This window comes from Esox lucius, chromosome 25 (assembly GCF_011004845.1).
Source record: "Esox lucius isolate fEsoLuc1 chromosome 25, fEsoLuc1.pri, whole genome shotgun sequence".
NCBI classification, from domain to species: domain Eukaryota; kingdom Metazoa; phylum Chordata; class Actinopteri; order Esociformes; family Esocidae; genus Esox; species Esox lucius.
In genome coordinates, this window is record NC_047593.1 from 21171262 (window position 1) to 21192021 (window position 20760).

A 20760-nucleotide genomic window follows, 5' to 3' on the forward strand; every position below is an offset into this window, starting at 1 on the left:
TGGGGGATTTGTACAGGCATTTTCTATACCTCGGTAGGTATTGAAATAAACATTTTAAGAGATATTCATAATTTTTCCCCAAAACATTATCTTGGTCTGAAGCCTAAGGTTCTCCAACTGTCTGAGAGCCTCTCCTCCCGGGTTCCTCACTGCCGTAGAGCGGGTTTGTATATGGCATGATGGTTTCGGCACTGACTGTTAAAAGAACATGAACTAAAATGGTCTGATGTGAAGGTTTATTTTTCACTTGTTAGCTGAGTTGAATGAACACACCGGGTAGGCTAGCTAATGTGTTAGCTACTTTGTAGCCACTATAGATCGCTAATTAATAGCTGGCAGTTTCAAACAATCTGTGTTTTCTATTAATGACTGAATAATGAATGAATTAAATTACCTGGAGATTAAGTGAGGTAAGAAAAGATCTGGATATGAAAACACTGCCTGGGCCACTTGGTGGGGACGTTTGTCCAGAAATGGTAAAGAAGTGGCAGCAGGAATTCAGAGCATCAGTATCCAATTTATTTAAATATCTACATCTCTCTGCAGCAGCTAGACTAGGCAAATGGTTTAGGGATATATTCAGGATAATATGAGGAACAGATCAAAATAATAAATAGTTGCAGCAGTGGCGGAGCTTAGCTTTCTCTCCTATGGGCGCGAAACTTTTTTGATTTCCCCTACCTGATTACCCAACTAAAAGATTTCTCTCTAAGCCACGATGCTGCTCCTGTCATTGTAATGTCAGATCTATCAATTTTATTTGCTTCTGCTGCTCAACAATTTAACTAAAGATGTTTCTCAAGGGCACATATCATTATATTTTTATACTTTTCTCTGAGTGGCAGACATATATACGTTCCATTTTTATGTTGTTTTCTTATTTTCCAGTGATCAGATCCATAGCAAACGAGCTGACAAAAACCAACTTTATACCCAGGGTTGCCAGATTCACAGACAATATAGGCACAATCACCTGCGAACTCATAAAAACCGCAAACTCATTTAAAATAGCCCAATTATTTGTCTTATCTGGCAACGCTGGCTAAACTCAACCTCACAGATTAGTCAATCATTCAATGTATTATTGAATCATAAAAAATAAAGATGTTTATCACTTCAATGTCAACTAAATAGTATGTAGCAAATTAACCCTATTATAAATGTTTTATGCTTGCTGTTTTTTCAACCATAAGACAAACTTCTTCGGGGCCTCTGTGATTGGCTGCCATTTCCCCTGTTCAGCTCACTGTAAGTGCAAAAACAAAATGGCCTACAGTATCTGAGTTTCTTGTTCATATAACCAACAAAGTAAAGACAACCAAGTGAAATGTGTTTGATATATGACACACTGTATACATTGGTATATTTAGAGAGTAATGGAGTTAAGACTGCCTCTGCATGGTAAGGTATGGAGTTGAGACTGGCCCATTTGCTCTGCATGGTTGGGTATGGAGTTGAGACTGGCCCATTTGCTCTGCATGGTAGGGTATGGAGTTGAGACTGGCCCATTTGCTCTGAATGGTAGGGTATGGAGTTGTAATTGCTGGCTCCCTTGGTGAAAAAATACATTTTATGAAAGTCAGATTGACTGTATTCAGAGGGCTATGTTACATGTAACTGATGTTATATTTGTCTGAGTGTAGAATATGCCTCCCAAAAACATGCATTGTTAGAAACCTAGGGAAAACCCATAGTGGCACATATAGCTCAAGGAGGTCACATTGGACCATGTCCCTCTTAGAAATTGATTATTTGACTAGGATAGAAGTGCAGGTAATATCCCTTTAAGATCAACTGGACTGTAAAACAAAAGGGATGACAGTACAGTGCAGGTAATGTCCCTTTAAGATCAACTGGACTGTAAAACAAAAGGGATGACAGTAGAGTGCAGGTAATGTCCCTTTAAGATCAACTGGACTGTAAAACAAAAGGGATGACAGTAGAGTGCAGGTAATGTCCCTTTAAGATCAACTGGACTTTAAAACAAAAGGGATGACAGTAGAGTGCAGGTAATGTCCCTTTAAGATCAACTGGACTGTAAAACAAAAGGGATGACAGTAGGGTGCAGGTAATGTCCCTTTAAGATCAACTGGACTGTAAAACAAAAGGGATGACAGTAGAGTGCAGGTAAACAAAAGCCAGTTTTTCCACTAATTTGCATTCTAAAACCTCCTTGGGGCTGTGGCTATTGTGTTGGGAGGCGTTATATAAACACTCTGTAGGAGTCAATGAACAAACCTACCATAAATTGTTGTGGCTCTGAGTAAGGCAGGAAACCGGTCTTGTTCCCCTGACAACCTGAGTGAATGTGAATTCAAGGCCATTTATTAAGTCAACATATGGTGTAGTCATTGGGGCACTGTGCCCTTTGACCCCATACACTTGCCTCGCTAAATATACTGCTTGACATCAAATGTTTAATGTATCATGACTACTAGACGGTAGAGCTGGAGTATTTTAACTTGGATGTACCCTGACCAGAGCCGGCCTGTTGGATTCCACCACACATCTCTCCAAAATGCTCACTTTTTAGAAACAAGAGACCTTTTTTTTTTATTTGTGGTGCTCTAAACTTTAGTAATGCTTAGTTGCTTAGGCCTATATATTAGGCATTTTGCATGACAAAAATGTGCTGTCAAAAATAAAATACCAAATATTATAATCTCTACGGTAATATCGACTTCACATATTTGGATTGCCTCTTGTCTGTCATAATGTCACAAAGTCTCGTCAGAGTCGAAGTCATGTCAGCAACTCAGCTATGCTTTTTAGTTAACTGAATTGAAATCAGAATTTTAATAGAAATGGCATCCCAACGCCATCTGTCAGGAGCTGAGAAGAGGAAGAGGAAAATGTTTGAGGAAGAAAGACAAGCTCAAAGTAAAGGTATGTTCTTCTGACGTCTATAAATAATGCGTTATTTTTTGCTGTATTAGTTTTAATATTAATAAATGTAACAATACAATGATTGCAGACAGACAGACATGGAAAGATTGGGCCACATTCAGCGTGTTAAGAATTATCTCCCCATGCATTTTGTATAGATTTTTACCCTCTGATGAAGTTATACTACGTTAGTTGTTTAAATTAAGGCGGGCCATCTCAGGCCTAGCCTAGGGGAAGGGTAATTAGGTTGTAAAGAGTACGCAAAATGGCCGTTTTACCCCTTTTGATTAGTTAATTATGCAATTATTTTACGTTAACTGTCTCTTTTTCTGCAATTTCTCAACTGAGAATAACGGTCATTACTAATCACGATTATAATTTTGAGCAAAATCTAATTTCATTATTATCATGCAGTCCTAACCCACCCCACCCATTGTCCCTCCCCGCAAAAAATATTCTCCCCCTTTCCAAATTCATATTTAACCCACCATAAAATGTCTAAATAATGCAAAGAAAAAAGTGTTATTGTGATCATCATCATAAAGGTCTTAAGCTGAAATGTAGTATTGCATTTCTAGTCATTATGCATAATTGTAACAGTATCTTATGCATTACAAAAACACCTTTAATTTATCCTTATTTTATATGCTTAATTTTTTACATGTGTGCTTTCTGTCTTTTATGTACTAGGGGCTATGCTGAAATCTCTTAAAGTACACACAGCTGCAGCGACAGTCACAGACTCAGTCCATGATGCCGCAACATCAGAATGTTTCCGTAGTGCTACTGGGGAGGATTATAATTTTTAGTTGCACTCTGATATAAAACACTAGTTGTATTAATTTATATTGTACAACACAACATTGTGCCTACTTTATTTAAATCAGCCTTTACACTGTCCATTCATTTGTGTTAATGTATATTTAATATTTAAGGGTCATCTGCTGATCCTGAGGCAAAACCGCAGTCTTCAGAATCCCATCCATCTGATTCCCAAGCAGAAGAGACAACTCCAACTGAGGCACCTTCTGCAGATGTTTCAGCTAAAGTCCAGCAAGCTCCACCTCTTGATCCAGCTGACTGGCCTTTTGTCTTGTCAGGTGCAATGAGATCTGATTTAGTAAACAGAGGTCCAATGCAACCAAAATTTGACTTTAAATTTCCCAGAAGAGAAGATGGTAGATCATGTCACCAACACTACTTTTACAGGACTTTGGTAAATGGTGAGCAAATTAGGAGAAGCTGGCTAAGCTATTCACCTAAAAGCAATGCACTCTCCTGGTTTTGCTGTAAATTGTTTTCTGTAAAAGAATACAACTTAATCAGAAGTGGATTAAATGACTGGAAAAATGCACCATCCATTTTAAACATCCAGGAGAACTCACCTGAACACATCAAACATCTGACAGCATGGAAGGAGTTAGCGATGCATCTCGAAAAGGGGGAAACAATAGACATGCAGGAAATGTCACGTCTAGAGTCTTCTAGGGGCCCATTTTCATGATCTTGCCTAGGGCCCCACAACCCCACGGGCCGGCACTGACCCTGACAGCACATTTTCTCCACATCCACAGCCAAAGGGACCATTCAACTGGTTCACGTTCTGAAGAATTGACCTTGCCACACAATCAGTGATAATAGAATTTTCTAGTTTGCCCAATTAATTACATATAACGCCCTCGCCTGACAATTACCGGCTCTGGTTGACGAACAGTTTCAATAACATAACATAACATAACATCAGCATCTGGTTTTTCCATGTGTTGGTGAGCAACTTTCCTTCTCTTGGAAACACGGTCATGTAGGATACTTATACTTTGCACTTTTCCATAGATTGTGGTATTACAAAACCAAAATGGACACGACCATGGTCCACTATTGTTTGCCATGATTTGACACAATATTCATCCTTAATGAATTGCAGAAACTGATGCATTACAACATGCCTTTTACACAGAAAAGTGGTCTATGGGGGAGTATCAGGTTGATGGCATCTTAGCTACAGTAACATACTATTAATTTTTTTTCAGGCCCTATTCAGACTACAACAACATAAACATAAATAACATTTACATAATATGTAAATACAATTGTTTATTTTTGCTAGTAATTTTACTAACAAACTTTGTTGCCTCTGTGCTTTAATCCCATAGTGATAGCAGAATTCCTAAATATGAGCACTGGAATGCACAAAGAGAGACCAGCCTTGTTAAACCAACAAAAACCACCAAGACACACTGAAGATGAACAAGTGTTTGACTTAGTGTATAAAAATGTATATATTTCAAGGATGATGAAGATAATGACATATTCAAACATAAGTAGTTACAAGCTGTTAAATAGGGAATAATTCAAAAGGGAACAATGATTATTTAACAGATTTAATTTTTTAGGGCAGTGACAACTAATATTTTATATCAAACAATATGCAGGTTGCTGTTTACAAGGTATCTGCAAATTCTGAATTATATGTAAAGTTTTTGAAAGCCTATTTGAATAATTAGAAACTAACACACCCAAAATAATTTATGATTAGATTAATCCCATAATAATTATACATATTCAAATGTATTATTATTCACAAAAGGTCATACATACATATTTAGACTGTCTCTCTGAGAGCTGGGGACAGTCCATTGGTTAAACCAGTGCCACCACAGCCAGGCTATTAGCTAGCCAATAGCTGTACCATTAGCAGTGCCAAAGTGACCAGTAAGGATGTCAGGGAGGAGATAATGGGTCGGGCATCACTTCCTGAACTCATTGATGTCACTGAAAAAGTATGAAAACAGAAATATTGTTCAGTGAATGATATAAGTAGGTGCATCTTTTAATTTTTCTGTTGAAATCTCTGTAGATCTTTTGTTGTATGCCGATGGTGACTTGAGGTGGACTGGGACTAGTTATTGGCCCTGGCATTTCTTATGCATGGCCCATTTATTTACCTAGATCCCAAAACAGGCCCACAAATAAGCCTGATAATAATCCACTCTGGCAACAAATCCAAGTGAGAGACTACAGGTCCTCTTGGCTAAAAATTTACTTGCTCAAATGGCTTTTGCCTGAAATGCCTGATGTTCAGTCCGCCTCTGACTGTGAATACTTACCAGTGATGCTATTAGGTACAATGTTCAGGGAGGTGTTACTGTTGGTGAAGGTTGACAGAATGCTGGCAGTGCTGGGAACCACAGATTTGTTGGCAAACACCAGAGTCATGCTGGTGACGACAGATCCACTCCTACACAGGAGAAGAGAACAATGACAACAATCTGAAATCTTGAACTTCCCTTCTAATGGCCTTTATTGGCAGGAACATTTTGTTATATTGCCAGGGAACGTAAAATAGATAACAATGGACATTTTAGAAACTATGATAAATGTATTCATTATCATAACTGTTATTTTTAAATAAACATAAATTATCGTCCTCAAATAATTTACACACTTACTTGAATGAGTTGACAAGAGAACGAAGAAAGCCTGTGGTTTTGGAAAACACTGTGTTCACCTTTAAAGATCATCACATAATTACCATCATTTCATTCCAAATTAAAACAGGGCCAGTAATCACTTGACTGCAAGGTAGAGGTTTTTATTCATATTAAGAGAAGAATCATGTGGGTGGATGCCAGTCCATAAATATTTGTTGTTAGATTACATGGGCCAGCTCTCTGAATGGCTCGCAAATCCAGAGAACTCAAGGTTAAATCATGAGTTTGTGATTAACAACTGATCGCATTCATCTTGTTAACATTTAAAAGATTACCAGTGTAAACCTTAATTAACAGAAAACTGTAGACATGAAGAAAGCTTTGTGTTGATTTATATTGATGTATATTGGGGTTGAGGTCAATTCAATTCAGAAATGTTGTTAGATAAAGAAATTCCAGTTCCACATACACTTTACTGAAAGGCGGTACCAATGATTTGAATTAGAATTTCAAGATGCCCGAACTTACTGAAGGTGAAATGGATTCGACCCCAACACTGATGTATGTTGATTATGAGATATCTCAGTACTAACCTGTGAGACCACTGTGGAAGACAGAGTCTTAAACCCTGAAGATGTCGGGTCTGAGAGTTCTGAGGAGAAGTTCTGGTTTAGACTGAATTGAAGACTCAGAGATCCTTCACTGGGAGATGGAGGGTCACTTGGTGCAAGAGCAGCAGTGGCGTTGGTGACAGCTGCTGTGGAACTAGCATTTGGACCAGTCGTGGAATTGGTAACATTTGGAGCAGCCGTTGAATTGGTAACATTTGGAGCAGCTGTGGAATTTGTGGCAATTGGGGCAGCCGTTGAATTGGTGGCATTTGGAGCAGCCGTTGAAGTGGTGGTATTTGGAACAGCCGTTGAAGTGGTGGTATTTAGAGCAGCCATTGAATTGGTGTCATTTGCAGCAGCCATTGAAGTGGTGTCATTTCCTGTTTAAGGAAAGGATAAGCAATACGTTAGTTATCATGGAAACAACAGTAATTTTACTACTTTAGCTATTCCAGCAGAAATGTAATTTCCATGTGACAAGATTGTTATATTTAAAGGTGCTGCATTTCCTAGTTGTAGTATTGTAATATTTGAAGGTATTGACTTGGAGCTGTTTTTTTAATTTGTAAGCAGGTAAAGGGGTGGACTGGGACCAATCAGTGGTATTCCTAACACACCGGCCCATTGCCAGATGGTGATGCCAGATGCTCAAATGGCTTTTGCCTGAAATGCCTGATGGTCAGTCCGCCTCTGACTGTGAATACTTACCAGTGATGCTATTAGGTACAATGTTCAGGGAGGTGTTACTGTTGGTGAAGGTTGACAGAATGCTGGCAGTGCTGGGAACCACAGATTTGTTGGCAAACACCAGAGTCATGCTGGTGACGACAGATCCACTCCTACACAGGAGAAGAGAACAATGACAACAATCTGAAATCTTGAACTTCCCTTCTAATGGCCTTTATTGGCAGGAACATTTTGTTATATTGCCAGGGAACGTAAAATAGATAACAATGGACATTTTAGAAACTATGATAAATGTATTCATTATCATAACTGTTATTTTTAAATAAACATAAATTATCGTCCTCAAATAATTTACACACTTACTTGAATGAGTTGACAAGAGAACGAAGAAAGCCTGTGGTTTTGGAAAACACTGTGTTCACCTTTAAAGATCATCACATAATTACCATCATTTCATTCCAAATTAAAACAGGGCCAGTAATCACTTGACTGCAAGGTAGAGGTTTTTATTCATATTAAGAGAAGAATCATGTGGGTGGATGCCAGTCCATAAATATTTGTTGTTAGATTACATGGGCCAGCTCTCTGAATGGCTCGCAAATCCAGAGAACTCAAGGTTAAATCATGAGTTTGTGATTAACAACTGATCGCATTCATCTTGTTAACATTTAAAAGATTACCAGTGTAAACCTTAATTAACAGAAAACTGTAGACATGAAGAAAGCTTTGTGTTGATTTATATTGATGTATATTGGGGTTGAGGTCAATTCAATTCAGAAATGTTGTTAGATAAAGAAATTCCAGTTCCACATACACTTTACTGAAAGGCGGTACCAATGATTTGAATTAGAATTTCAAGATGCCCGAACTTACTGAAGGTGAAATGGATTCGACCCCAACACTGATGTATGTTGATTATGAGATATCTCAGTACTAACCTGTGAGACCACTGTGGAAGACAGAGTCTTAAACCCTGAAGATGTCGGGTCTGAGAGTTCTGAGGAGAAGTTCTGGTTTAGACTGAATTGAAGACTCAGAGATCCTTCACTGGGAGATGGAGGGTCACTTGGTGCAAGAGCAGCAGTGGCGTTGGTGACAGCTGCTGTGGAACTAGCATTTGGACCAGTCGTGGAATTGGTAACATTTGGAGCAGCCGTTGAATTGGTAACATTTGGAGCAGCTGTGGAATTTGTGGCAATTGGGGCAGCCGTTGAATTGGTGGCATTTGGAGCAGCCGTTGAAGTGGTGGTATTTGGAACAGCCGTTGAAGTGGTGGTATTTAGAGCAGCCATTGAATTGGTGTCATTTGCAGCAGCCATTGAAGTGGTGTCATTTCCTGTTTAAGGAAAGGATAAGCAATACGTTAGTTATCATGGAAACAACAGTAATTTTACTACTTTAGCTATTCCAGCAGAAATGTAATTTCCATGTGACAAGATTGTTATATTTAAAGGTGCTGCATTTCCTAGTTGTAGTATTGTAATATTTGAAGGTATTGACTTGGAGCTGTTTTTTTAATTTGTAAGCAGGTAAAGGGGTGGACTGGGACCAATCAGTGGTATTCCTAACACACCGGCCCATTGCCAGATGGTGATGCCAGATGCTCAAATGGCTTTTGCCTGAAATGCCTGATGGTCAGTCCGCCTCTGACTGTGAATACTTACCAGTGATGCTATTAGGTACAATGTTCAGGGAGGTGTTACTGTTGGTGAAGGTTGACAGAATGCTGGCAGTGCTGGGAACCACAGATTTGTTGGCAAACACCAGAGTCATGCTGGTGACGACAGATCCACTCCTACACAGGAGAAGAGAACAATGACAACAATCTGAAATCTTGAACTTCCCTTCTAATGGCCTTTATTGGCAGGAACATTTTGTTATATTGCCAGGGAACGTAAAATAGATAACAATGGACATTTTAGAAACTATGATAAATGTATTCATTATCATAACTGTTATTTTTAAATAAACATAAATTATCGTCCTCAAATAATTTACACACTTACTTGAATGAGTTGACAAGAGAACGAAGAAAGCCTGTGGTTTTGGAAAACACTGTGTTCACCTTTAAAGATCATCACATAATTACCATCATTTCATTCCAAATTAAAACAGGGCCAGTAATCACTTGACTGCAAGGTAGAGGTTTTTATTCATATTAAGAGAAGAATCATGTGGGTGGATGCCAGTCCATAAATATTTGTTGTTAGATTACATGGGCCAGCTCTCTGAATGGCTCGCAAATCCAGAGAACTCAAGGTTAAATCATGAGTTTGTGATTAACAACTGATCGCATTCATCTTGTTAACATTTAAAAGATTACCAGTGTAAACCTTAATTAACAGAAAACTGTAGACATGAAGAAAGCTTTGTGTTGATTTATATTGATGTATATTGGGGTTGAGGTCAATTCAATTCAGAAATGTTGTTAGATAAAGAAATTCCAGTTCCACATACACTTTACTGAAAGGCGGTACCAATGATTTGAATTAGAATTTCAAGATGCCCGAACTTACTGAAGGTGAAATGGATTCGACCCCAACACTGATGTATGTTGATTATGAGATATCTCAGTACTAACCTGTGAGACCACTGTGGAAGACAGAGTCTTAAACCCTGAAGATGTCGGGTCTGAGAGTTCTGAGGAGAAGTTCTGGTTTAGACTGAATTGAAGACTCAGAGATCCTTCACTGGGAGATGGAGGGTCACTTGGTGCAAGAGCAGCAGTGGCGTTGGTGACAGCTGCTGTGGAACTAGCATTTGGACCAGTCGTGGAATTGGTAACATTTGGAGCAGCCGTTGAATTGGTAACATTTGGAGCAGCTGTGGAATTTGTGGCAATTGGGGCAGCCGTTGAATTGGTGGCATTTGGAGCAGCCGTTGAAGTGGTGGTATTTGGAACAGCCGTTGAAGTGGTGGTATTTAGAGCAGCCATTGAATTGGTGTCATTTGCAGCAGCCATTGAAGTGGTGTCATTTCCTGTTTAAGGAAAGGATAAGCAATACGTTAGTTATCATGGAAACAACAGTAATTTTACTACTTTAGCTATTCCAGCAGAAATGTAATTTCCATGTGACAAGATTGTTATATTTAAAGGTGCTGCATTTCCTAGTTGTAGTATTGTAATATTTGAAGGTATTGACTTGGAGCTGTTTTTTTAATTTGTAAGCAGGTAAAGGGGTGGACTGGGACCAATCAGTGGTATTCCTAACACACCGGCCCATTGCCAGATGGTGATGCCAGATGCTCAAATGGCTTTTGCCTGAAATGCCTGATGGTCAGTCCGCCTCTGACTGTGAATACTTACCAGTGATGCTATTAGGTACAATGTTCAGGGAGGTGTTACTGTTGGTGAAGGTTGACAGAATGCTGGCAGTGCTGGGAACCACAGATTTGTTGGCAAACACCAGAGTCATGCTGGTGACGACAGATCCACTCCTACACAGGAGAAGAGAACAATGACAACAATCTGAAATCTTGAACTTCCCTTCTAATGGCCTTTATTGGCAGGAACATTTTGTTATATTGCCAGGGAACGTAAAATAGATAACAATGGACATTTTAGAAACTATGATAAATGTATTCATTATCATAACTGTTATTTTTAAATAAACATAAATTATCGTCCTCAAATAATTTACACACTTACTTGAATGAGTTGACAAGAGAACGAAGAAAGCCTGTGGTTTTGGAAAACACTGTGTTCACCTTTAAAGATCATCACATAATTACCATCATTTCATTCCAAATTAAAACAGGGCCAGTAATCACTTGACTGCAAGGTAGAGGTTTTTATTCATATTAAGAGAAGAATCATGTGGGTGGATGCCAGTCCATAAATATTTGTTGTTAGATTACATGGGCCAGCTCTCTGAATGGCTCGCAAATCCAGAGAACTCAAGGTTAAATCATGAGTTTGTGATTAACAACTGATCGCATTCATCTTGTTAACATTTAAAAGATTACCAGTGTAAACCTTAATTAACAGAAAACTGTAGACATGAAGAAAGCTTTGTGTTGATTTATATTGATGTATATTGGGGTTGAGGTCAATTCAATTCAGAAATGTTGTTAGATAAAGAAATTCCAGTTCCACATACACTTTACTGAAAGGCGGTACCAATGATTTGAATTAGAATTTCAAGATGCCCGAACTTACTGAAGGTGAAATGGATTCGACCCCAACACTGATGTATGTTGATTATGAGATATCTCAGTACTAACCTGTGAGACCACTGTGGAAGACAGAGTCTTAAACCCTGAAGATGTCGGGTCTGAGAGTTCTGAGGAGAAGTTCTGGTTTAGACTGAATTGAAGACTCAGAGATCCTTCACTGGGAGATGGAGGGTCACTTGGTGCAAGAGCAGCAGTGGCGTTGGTGACAGCTGCTGTGGAACTAGCATTTGGACCAGTCGTGGAATTGGTAACATTTGGAGCAGCCGTTGAATTGGTAACATTTGGAGCAGCTGTGGAATTTGTGGCAATTGGGGCAGCCGTTGAATTGGTGGCATTTGGAGCAGCCGTTGAAGTGGTGGTATTTGGAACAGCCGTTGAAGTGGTGGTATTTAGAGCAGCCATTGAATTGGTGTCATTTGCAGCAGCCATTGAAGTGGTGTCATTTCCTGTTTAAGGAAAGGATAAGCAATACGTTAGTTATCATGGAAACAACAGTAATTTTACTACTTTAGCTATTCCAGCAGAAATGTAATTTCCATGTGACAAGATTGTTATATTTAAAGGTGCTGCATTTCCTAGTTGTAGTATTGTAATATTTGAAGGTATTGACTTGGAGCTGTTTTTTTAATTTGTAAGCAGGTAAAGGGGTGGACTGGGACCAATCAGTGGTATTCCTAACACACCGGCCCATTGCCAGATGGTGATGCCAGATGCTCAAATGGCTTTTGCCTGAAATGCCTGATGGTCAGTCCGCCTCTGACTGTGAATACTTACCAGTGATGCTATTAGGTACAATGTTCAGGGAGGTGTTACTGTTGGTGAAGGTTGACAGAATGCTGGCAGTGCTGGGAACCACAGATTTGTTGGCAAACACCAGAGTCATGCTGGTGACGACAGATCCACTCCTACACAGGAGAAGAGAACAATGACAACAATCTGAAATCTTGAACTTCCCTTCTAATGGCCTTTATTGGCAGGAACATTTTGTTATATTGCCAGGGAACGTAAAATAGATAACAATGGACATTTTAGAAACTATGATAAATGTATTCATTATCATAACTGTTATTTTTAAATAAACATAAATTATCGTCCTCAAATAATTTACACACTTACTTGAATGAGTTGACAAGAGAACGAAGAAAGCCTGTGGTTTTGGAAAACACTGTGTTCACCTTTAAAGATCATCACATAATTACCATCATTTCATTCCAAATTAAAACAGGGCCAGTAATCACTTGACTGCAAGGTAGAGGTTTTTATTCATATTAAGAGAAGAATCATGTGGGTGGATGCCAGTCCATAAATATTTGTTGTTAGATTACATGGGCCAGCTCTCTGAATGGCTCGCAAATCCAGAGAACTCAAGGTTAAATCATGAGTTTGTGATTAACAACTGATCGCATTCATCTTGTTAACATTTAAAAGATTACCAGTGTAAACCTTAATTAACAGAAAACTGTAGACATGAAGAAAGCTTTGTGTTGATTTATATTGATGTATATTGGGGTTGAGGTCAATTCAATTCAGAAATGTTGTTAGATAAAGAAATTCCAGTTCCACATACACTTTACTGAAAGGCGGTACCAATGATTTGAATTAGAATTTCAAGATGCCCGAACTTACTGAAGGTGAAATGGATTCGACCCCAACACTGATGTATGTTGATTATGAGATATCTCAGTACTAACCTGTGAGACCACTGTGGAAGACAGAGTCTTAAACCCTGAAGATGTCGGGTCTGAGAGTTCTGAGGAGAAGTTCTGGTTTAGACTGAATTGAAGACTCAGAGATCCTTCACTGGGAGATGGAGGGTCACTTGGTGCAAGAGCAGCAGTGGCGTTGGTGACAGCTGCTGTGGAACTAGCATTTGGACCAGTCGTGGAATTGGTAACATTTGGAGCAGCCGTTGAATTGGTAACATTTGGAGCAGCTGTGGAATTTGTGGCAATTGGGGCAGCCGTTGAATTGGTGGCATTTGGAGCAGCCGTTGAAGTGGTGGTATTTGGAACAGCCGTTGAAGTGGTGGTATTTAGAGCAGCCATTGAATTGGTGTCATTTGCAGCAGCCATTGAAGTGGTGTCATTTCCTGTTTAAGGAAAGGATAAGCAATACGTTAGTTATCATGGAAACAACAGTAATTTTACTACTTTAGCTATTCCAGCAGAAATGTAATTTCCATGTGACAAGATTGTTATATTTAAAGGTGCTGCATTTCCTAGTTGTAGTATTGTAATATTTGAAGGTATTGACTTGGAGCTGTTTTTTTAATTTGTTAGCAGGTAAAGGGGTGGACTGGGACCAATCAGTGGTATTCCTAACACACCGGCCCATTGCCAGATGGTGATGCCAGATGCTCAAATGGCTTTTGCCTGAAATGCCTGATGGTCAGTCCGCCTCTGACTGTGAATACTTACCAGTGATGCTATTAGGTACAATGTTCAGGGAGGTGTTACTGTTGGTGAAGGTTGACAGAATGCTGGCAGTGCTGGGAACCACAGATTTGTTGGCAAACACCAGAGTCATGCTGGTGACGACAGATCCACTCCTACACAGGAGAAGAGAACAATGACAACAATCTGAAATCTTGAACTTCCCTTCTAATGGCCTTTATTGGCAGGAACATTTTGTTATATTGCCAGGGAACGTAAAATAGATAACAATGGACATTTTAGAAACTATGATAAATGTATTCATTATCATAACTGTTATTTTTAAATAAACATAAATTATCGTCCTCAAATAATTTACACACTTACTTGAATGAGTTGACAAGAGAACGAAGAAAGCCTGTGGTTTTGGAAAACACTGTGTTCACCTTTAAAGATCATCACATAATTACCATCATTTCATTCCAAATTAAAACAGGGCCAGTAATCACTTGACTGCAAGGTAGAGGTTTTTATTCATATTAAGAGAAGAATCATGTGGGTGGATGCCAGTCCATAAATATTTGTTGTTAGATTACATGGGCCAGCTCTCTGAATGGTTCGCAAATCCAGAGAACTCAAGGTTAAATCATGAGTTTGTGATTAACAACTGATCGCATTCATCTTGTTAACATTTAAAAGATTACCAGTGTAAACCTTAATTAACAGAAAACTGTAGACATGAAGAAAGCTTTGTGTTGATTTATATTGATGTATATTGGGGTTGAGGTCAATTCAATTCAGAAATGTTGTTAGATAAAGAAATTCCAGTTCCACATACACTTTACTGAAAGGCGGTACCAATGATTTGAATTAGAATTTCAAGATGCCCGAACTTACTGAAGGTGAAATGGATTCGACCCCAACACTGATGTATGTTGATTATGAGATATCTCAGTACTAACCTGTGAGACCACTGTGGAAGACAGAGTCTTAAACCCTGAAGATGTTGGGTCAGAGAGATCTGAGGTGAAGTTCTGGTTTAGACTGAATTGAAGACTCAGAGATCCTTCACTGGGAGATGGAGGGTCACTTGGTGCAGGAGCAGCAGTGGTGTTGGTGACAGCTGCTGTGGAACTAGCATTTGGACCAGTCGTTGAATTGGTGGCATTTGGACCAGTCGTTGAATTGGTGGTATTTGGAGCAGCTGTGGAATTTGTGGCACTTGGGGCAGCCGTTGAATTGGTGGTATTTGGAGCAGCCGTTGAATTGGTAAAGTTTGGAGCAGCCGTTGAATTGGTAAAGTTTGGAGCAGCCGTTGAATTGGTGGTATTTGGAGCAGCCGTTGAATTGGTAAAGTTTGGAGCAGCCGTTGAAATGGTGGTATTTGGAGCAGCTGTGGAATTTGTGGCACTTGGGGCAGCCGTTGAATTGGTGGTATTTGGAGCAGCCGTTGAATTGGTAAAGTTTGGAGCAGCCGTTGAATTGGTAAAGTTTGGAGCAACCGTTGAATTGGTGGTATTTGGAGCAGCCGTTGAATTGGTAAAGTTTGGAGCAGCCGTTGAAGTGGTGGTATTTGGAGCAGCTGTGGAATTTGTGGCACTTGGGGCAGCCGTTGAATTGGTGGTATTTGGAGCAGCCGTTGAATTGGTAAAGTTTGGAGCAGCCGTTGAAATGGTGGTATTTGGAGCAGCTGTGGAATTTGTGGCACTTGGGGCAGCCGTTGAATTGGTGGTATTTGGAGCAGCCGTTGAATTGGTAAAGTTTGGAGCAGCCGTTGAATTGGTAAAGTTTGGAGCAACCGTTGAATTGGTGGTATTTGGAGCAGCCGTTGAATTGGTAAAGTTTGGAGCAGCCGTTGAAGTGGTGGTATTTGGAGCAGCTGTGGAATTTGTGGCACTTGGGGCAGCCGTTGAATTGGTGGTATTTGGAGCAGCCGTTGAATTGGTAAAGTTTGGAGCAGCCGTTGAATTGGTAAAGTTTGGAGCAGCCGTTGAATTGGTGGTATTTGGAGCAGCCGTTGAATTGGTAAAGTTTGGAGCAGCCGTTGAAGTGGTGGTATTTAGAGCAGCTATTGAATTGGTGTCATTTGCAGCAGCCATTGAAGTGGTGTCATTTCCTGTTGAAGGAAAGGATAAGCAATACGTTAGTTATCATGGAAACAACAGTAATTTTACTGCTTTAGCTATTCCAGCAGAAATATAATTTCCATGTGACAAGATTGTTATATTTAAAGGTGCTGAATTTCCTAGTTGTAGTATTGTAATATTTGAAGGTATTGACTTGGAGCTATTTTTTTTAATTTGTAAGCAGGTAAAGGGGTGGACTGGGACCAATCAGTGGTATTCCTAACACACCACTGCCAGATGGCCAGTCCTCCCCTGTATGATGATGATGTACGTTTTTTGATTTATTAACTAATTTTTAAGTTTGGGTTAAGGAAGTTGGAACATACAGTATTTTTTTTGTGATTATTGGGTGTGGTCAAACTCAGAGTATACAGTGGATATAAACAGTCTACACACCCCTGTTAAAATGCAAGGTTTTTGTGATGTTAAAGAATGAGACAAAGATAAATCATGTCAGAACTTCTTCCACTTTTAATGTGACCTATAATGTGAACAATTCAATGGAAAAACAAATAGAAATCTTCAAGGGGGAAAAATGAAAAAATAAAAACCTTACAATAACCTGGTTGCATAAGTGTGCACACCCTCTTAAAACTGGGGATGTGGCTGTGTTCAGAATTAACCAATCACATTCAAACTCATGTTAAATAGAAGTCATTACACACCTGGCATCATTTAATGTGACTCTAATTAATCAAAAACAAAGTTCAGCTGTTCTAATAGGATTTTCCTGACATTTTCTTAGTTGCATCTCAGAGAAAAAGCCATGGTCCACAGAGAGCTTCCACAGCATCAGAGGGATCTCATTGTTGAAAGATATCAGTCTGGAGAAGGGTACAAAATTATTCCCAAAACATTAGATATACCATGGAACACAGTGAAGAAAGTCATCATCAAGTGGAGAAAATATGGCACAACAGTGTCATTACCAAGAACTGGACGTTTCTCCAAAATTGATGAGAAGACAAAAAGAAAACTGGTCAGGGAGGCTTCCAAGGGGCCTACAGCAACATTAAAGGAACTGCAGGAATTTCTGGCAAGTACTGATTGTGTGCTACATGTGACAACAATCTCCCATATTCTTCATATGAATGGGCTATGGGGTAGGGTGGCAAGACGGAAGCCTTTTCTTACAAAGAAAAACATCCAAGCCCGGCTGAAGTTTGCAAAAACAAACATCAAGTCCCCGAAAAGCATGTGGGAAAATGTGTTAGGGTCTGATTGAACCAAGGTTGAACTTTTGGGCCATAATTTCAAAAGGTATGTATTGCTCAAAAACAACACTGCACATAACCCAAAGAACATCATACCCAAAGTGAAGCATGGTGGTGGTAGCATCACGCTTTGGGGCTGTTTTACTTCAGCTGAAACCGGGGCCTTAGTCAGGGTGGAGGGAGTTATGAACAGTTCCAAATACCAGGCAATTCTGGCACAAAACCTTCAGGCATCCGTTAGAAAGCTGAAGATGAAGAGGAAGTTCACGTTTCAGTACGACAACAACCCAAAGCACACATCCAAATCCACAAAAGCATGGCTTCACCAGAAGCTTTGGAATGGCCCAGCCTGAGCCCAGACCTGAATCCAATTGAACATATGTGGGGTGATCTGAAGAGGGCTGTGCACAGGACATGTCCTCGCAATCTGACAGATTTGGAGCGCTTTTGCACAATTACTAAAAATATGTTGGTAGCTTACATCCCTGCTTCCCAAAAATGTTGGGGCACTGAAATAAGCAAGGCCTTCTCTGAAAAAGACATCATCTGGATGGTAGCATACAGCATGTTGCTCCAAAACCAGCAGATATTGTTCAGAATTAATGGTGCCTTCTCATATGTGGAAATCACCCATGCCATGTGCACTAATACATCCCTACACCATACATTTCTAATTTTGATTTGTCAGACTGCAAAACAGTTTTCCACTTTGCCTCAGACTATCTTAAATGAGCTTGGGCCAAGAAAAGGCTGCGGCAGTTTTGGATCTTGTTTATACCTGGTTTCTTTCTTTGCGTGGTAGAGTTTTTGTGGATGCAACGATGTACTGTGTTCACAAAGTGCTTTTTAGAAGTGTTCCTGAGCCCATTCAATGATTTCCACAACAGAATAGTTTTTGTAAATCTTTGAATAGGGTGCTAATGAGGACTAAACAACAAACAGGTGAAAACAATCTGAACAAAAAGGACACGCTACATTAAAGAACAGCAAAAACAAAACAGAACCTTACACCTGATTAGTTGTGTGAATTCAACAAGTTTTTTTTGTTTTTTTTGCATTACACAACTTTTCCAGCTTTTTGTTGCCCCTGTCCTAACTTTTTCGAAACGTTTTGCTGGCATCAAATTCAAAGTGGGCATACATTTTTCAAGAAAAAATAACATGTGCCATGCTAATAGACTCCTACCCAAAAAGACTGAGTGCTGTAATAAAATCAAAAGATGCTTCAACAAAGTATTAGTTTAAGGGTGTGCACACTTATGCAACCAGGTTATTGTGAGTGTTTTATTTGTAATTTTCCCCCTCAAAGATTTCAGTTTGTTTTTCAATTGAATTGTTCACGTTATAAGTCACATTAAAGGTGGAAAAAGTTCTGAAATAATTTATCTTTGTCTCATTCTTTTACATCACAAGAACATGGCATTTTAACAGGGGTGTGTAGACTTTTTATATCCACTGTGTATAGTAGTAGCAGAGTAATGTTTATTTGAACAGTGAGAGACAGAATAACAACAACAAAATCCAGAAACACGCATGTCAAAAATTCTTTAAATTGATTTGCATTTTAATGAGTGAAATAAGTATTTGATCCCTTCTCAATCAGATACATTTCTGGCTCCCAGGTGTCTTTTATACAGGTAATGAGCTGAGATGGAGCACACTCTTAAAGGGAGTGCTCCTAATCTCATTTTGTTACCTGTATAAAAGATACCTGTCCACAGAAGCAATCAATCAGATTCCAAACTCTCCACCATGGCCAAGACCAAAGAGCTGCCCAAGGATGTCAGGGACAAGATTGTAGACCTACACAAGGCTGGAATGGGCTACAAGACCATCGCCAAGCAGCTTGGTGAGAAGGTGACAACAGTTGGTGCGATTATTTGCAAATGGAAGAAACACAAAAGAACTGTCATTTCCCCTCGGTCTGGGGCTCCATGCAAGATATCACTTTGTGGAGTTACAATGATCATAAGAACGGTGAGGAATCAGCCCAGAACTACACGGGAGGATCTTGTCAATGTTCTCAAGGCAGCTGGGAACATAGTCACCAAGAATAAAATTGTTAACACACTACGCCGTGAAGGACTGAAATCCTACAGCGCCCGCAAGGTCCCCCTGCTCAAGAAATCACATTAAGGTCCTGGAGTGGCCTAGCCAGTCTCCAGACCTTAATCCCATAGAAAATCTGTGGAGGGAGCTAAAGTTTTGAGTTGCCAAACGTCAGCCTCAAAACCTTAAGGATTTAGAGAAGTTCTGTAAAGAGGAGCGGGACAAAATCCCTCCTTAAACGTGTGCAAACCTGGTGGCCAACTACAAGAAACGTTTGAAAGGGTTTGCCACCAAGTATTAAGTCATGTTTTGCAGGGCGGTCGAATACTTATTTCACTCATTAAAATACAAATCAATTTATAACATGTTTGACATGTGTTTTTCTGGATTTTTTTGTTGTTATTCTGTCACGCACTATTCAAATAAACTTACCATTAAAATTAAACTGATCATTTCTTTAGCAGTGGGAAAACATACAAAATCAGCAGGGGATCAAATACTTTTTTCCCTCACTGTATGTTGATATAATGGATTATGTTGTAGTAGTAGTAGGTATGTTGTTGCATGTAAAGGAACATTACCTATTGTTGACATATTTTTGGCTGATGTTGTCCCCAATAGTCCTGTTTGAAAATTATTTAGGAAAATATCAAACCAGAATACATTCCAGTCCATTATAATTTATATCTACTATACATAGATACAGAACAAAGATCCACTTGATATTCATCACTCATTTCCAACTACCTAAAAGGTGGAACATTCAAATATTTAAGCTAATTAGGGTTTTACCCTAAAGGCACAGACACACACACACACGTTACTTTCCTGCTAACAGGATTAGAATCATTAGATGTTTTCTTTCCTCCATATCTTCGTAAGATCCTGTGGAGATACAATACATGCACTAATCATCAATAAACACTGTACTTTCAATCCTCCAGTCTTGTGTGTTGTTGTGTCCTTTGGCTCAGCTGGTACAGCCAGCTGCTTGTTATGCCAGGGGTGTATGTCCCCATTGGCTAGACCAACCAGGGTGTATGTCCCCATTGGCTAGACCAACCCGGGTGTCTGTCCCCATTGGCTAGACCAACCAGGGTGTCTGTCCCCATTGGCTAGACCAACCAGGGTGTCTGTCCCTATTGGCTAGACCAACCAGGGTTTATATCTCCATTGGCTAGACAAACAAGGATGTATGTCATCATTGG

General features: G+C 39.5%; 1 protein-coding gene across 1 annotated transcript; it reads right to left on the reverse strand.

Annotated features, from left to right (window-relative positions):
- Nucleotides 1-5285: 5285 nt before the first annotated feature.
- Nucleotides 5286-20141, reverse strand: LOC106024933 (mucin-5AC-like). The gene is made up of 17 exons (XM_034290993.1): nt 20134-20141; nt 13483-13880; nt 12908-12966; nt 12566-12696; nt 11840-12237; nt 11265-11323; nt 10923-11053; nt 10197-10594; nt 9622-9680; nt 9280-9410; nt 8554-8951; nt 7979-8037; nt 7637-7767; nt 6911-7308; nt 6336-6394; nt 5994-6124; nt 5286-5658 (listed from the first exon to the last, which is right to left on the reverse strand). Exons 2-17 carry the CDS (start codon nt 13861-13863, stop codon nt 5555-5557), a joined length of 3027 nt encoding a protein of 1008 aa, XP_034146884.1. The 5' UTR covers nt 13864-13880; nt 20134-20141; the 3' UTR covers nt 5286-5554.
- Nucleotides 20142-20760: the final 619 nt, after the last annotated feature.

Excerpts from the sequence above, each read along its gene's own strand:
- LOC106024933 (XM_034290993.1), bottom strand. The coding sequence starts at position 13,863 with ATGGCTGCTGCAAATGACACCAATTCAATGGCTGCTCTAAATACCACC. Across the intron at positions 6,395-6,910 it reads CTTCCACAGTGGTCTCACAG|GTGAACACAGTGTTTTCCAA; the intron begins GTTAGTACTGAG and ends TGATCTTTAAAG. Across the intron at positions 6,125-6,335 it reads TCTCTTGTCAACTCATTCAA|GAGTGGATCTGTCGTCACCA; the intron begins GTAAGTGTGTAA and ends TCTCCTGTGTAG.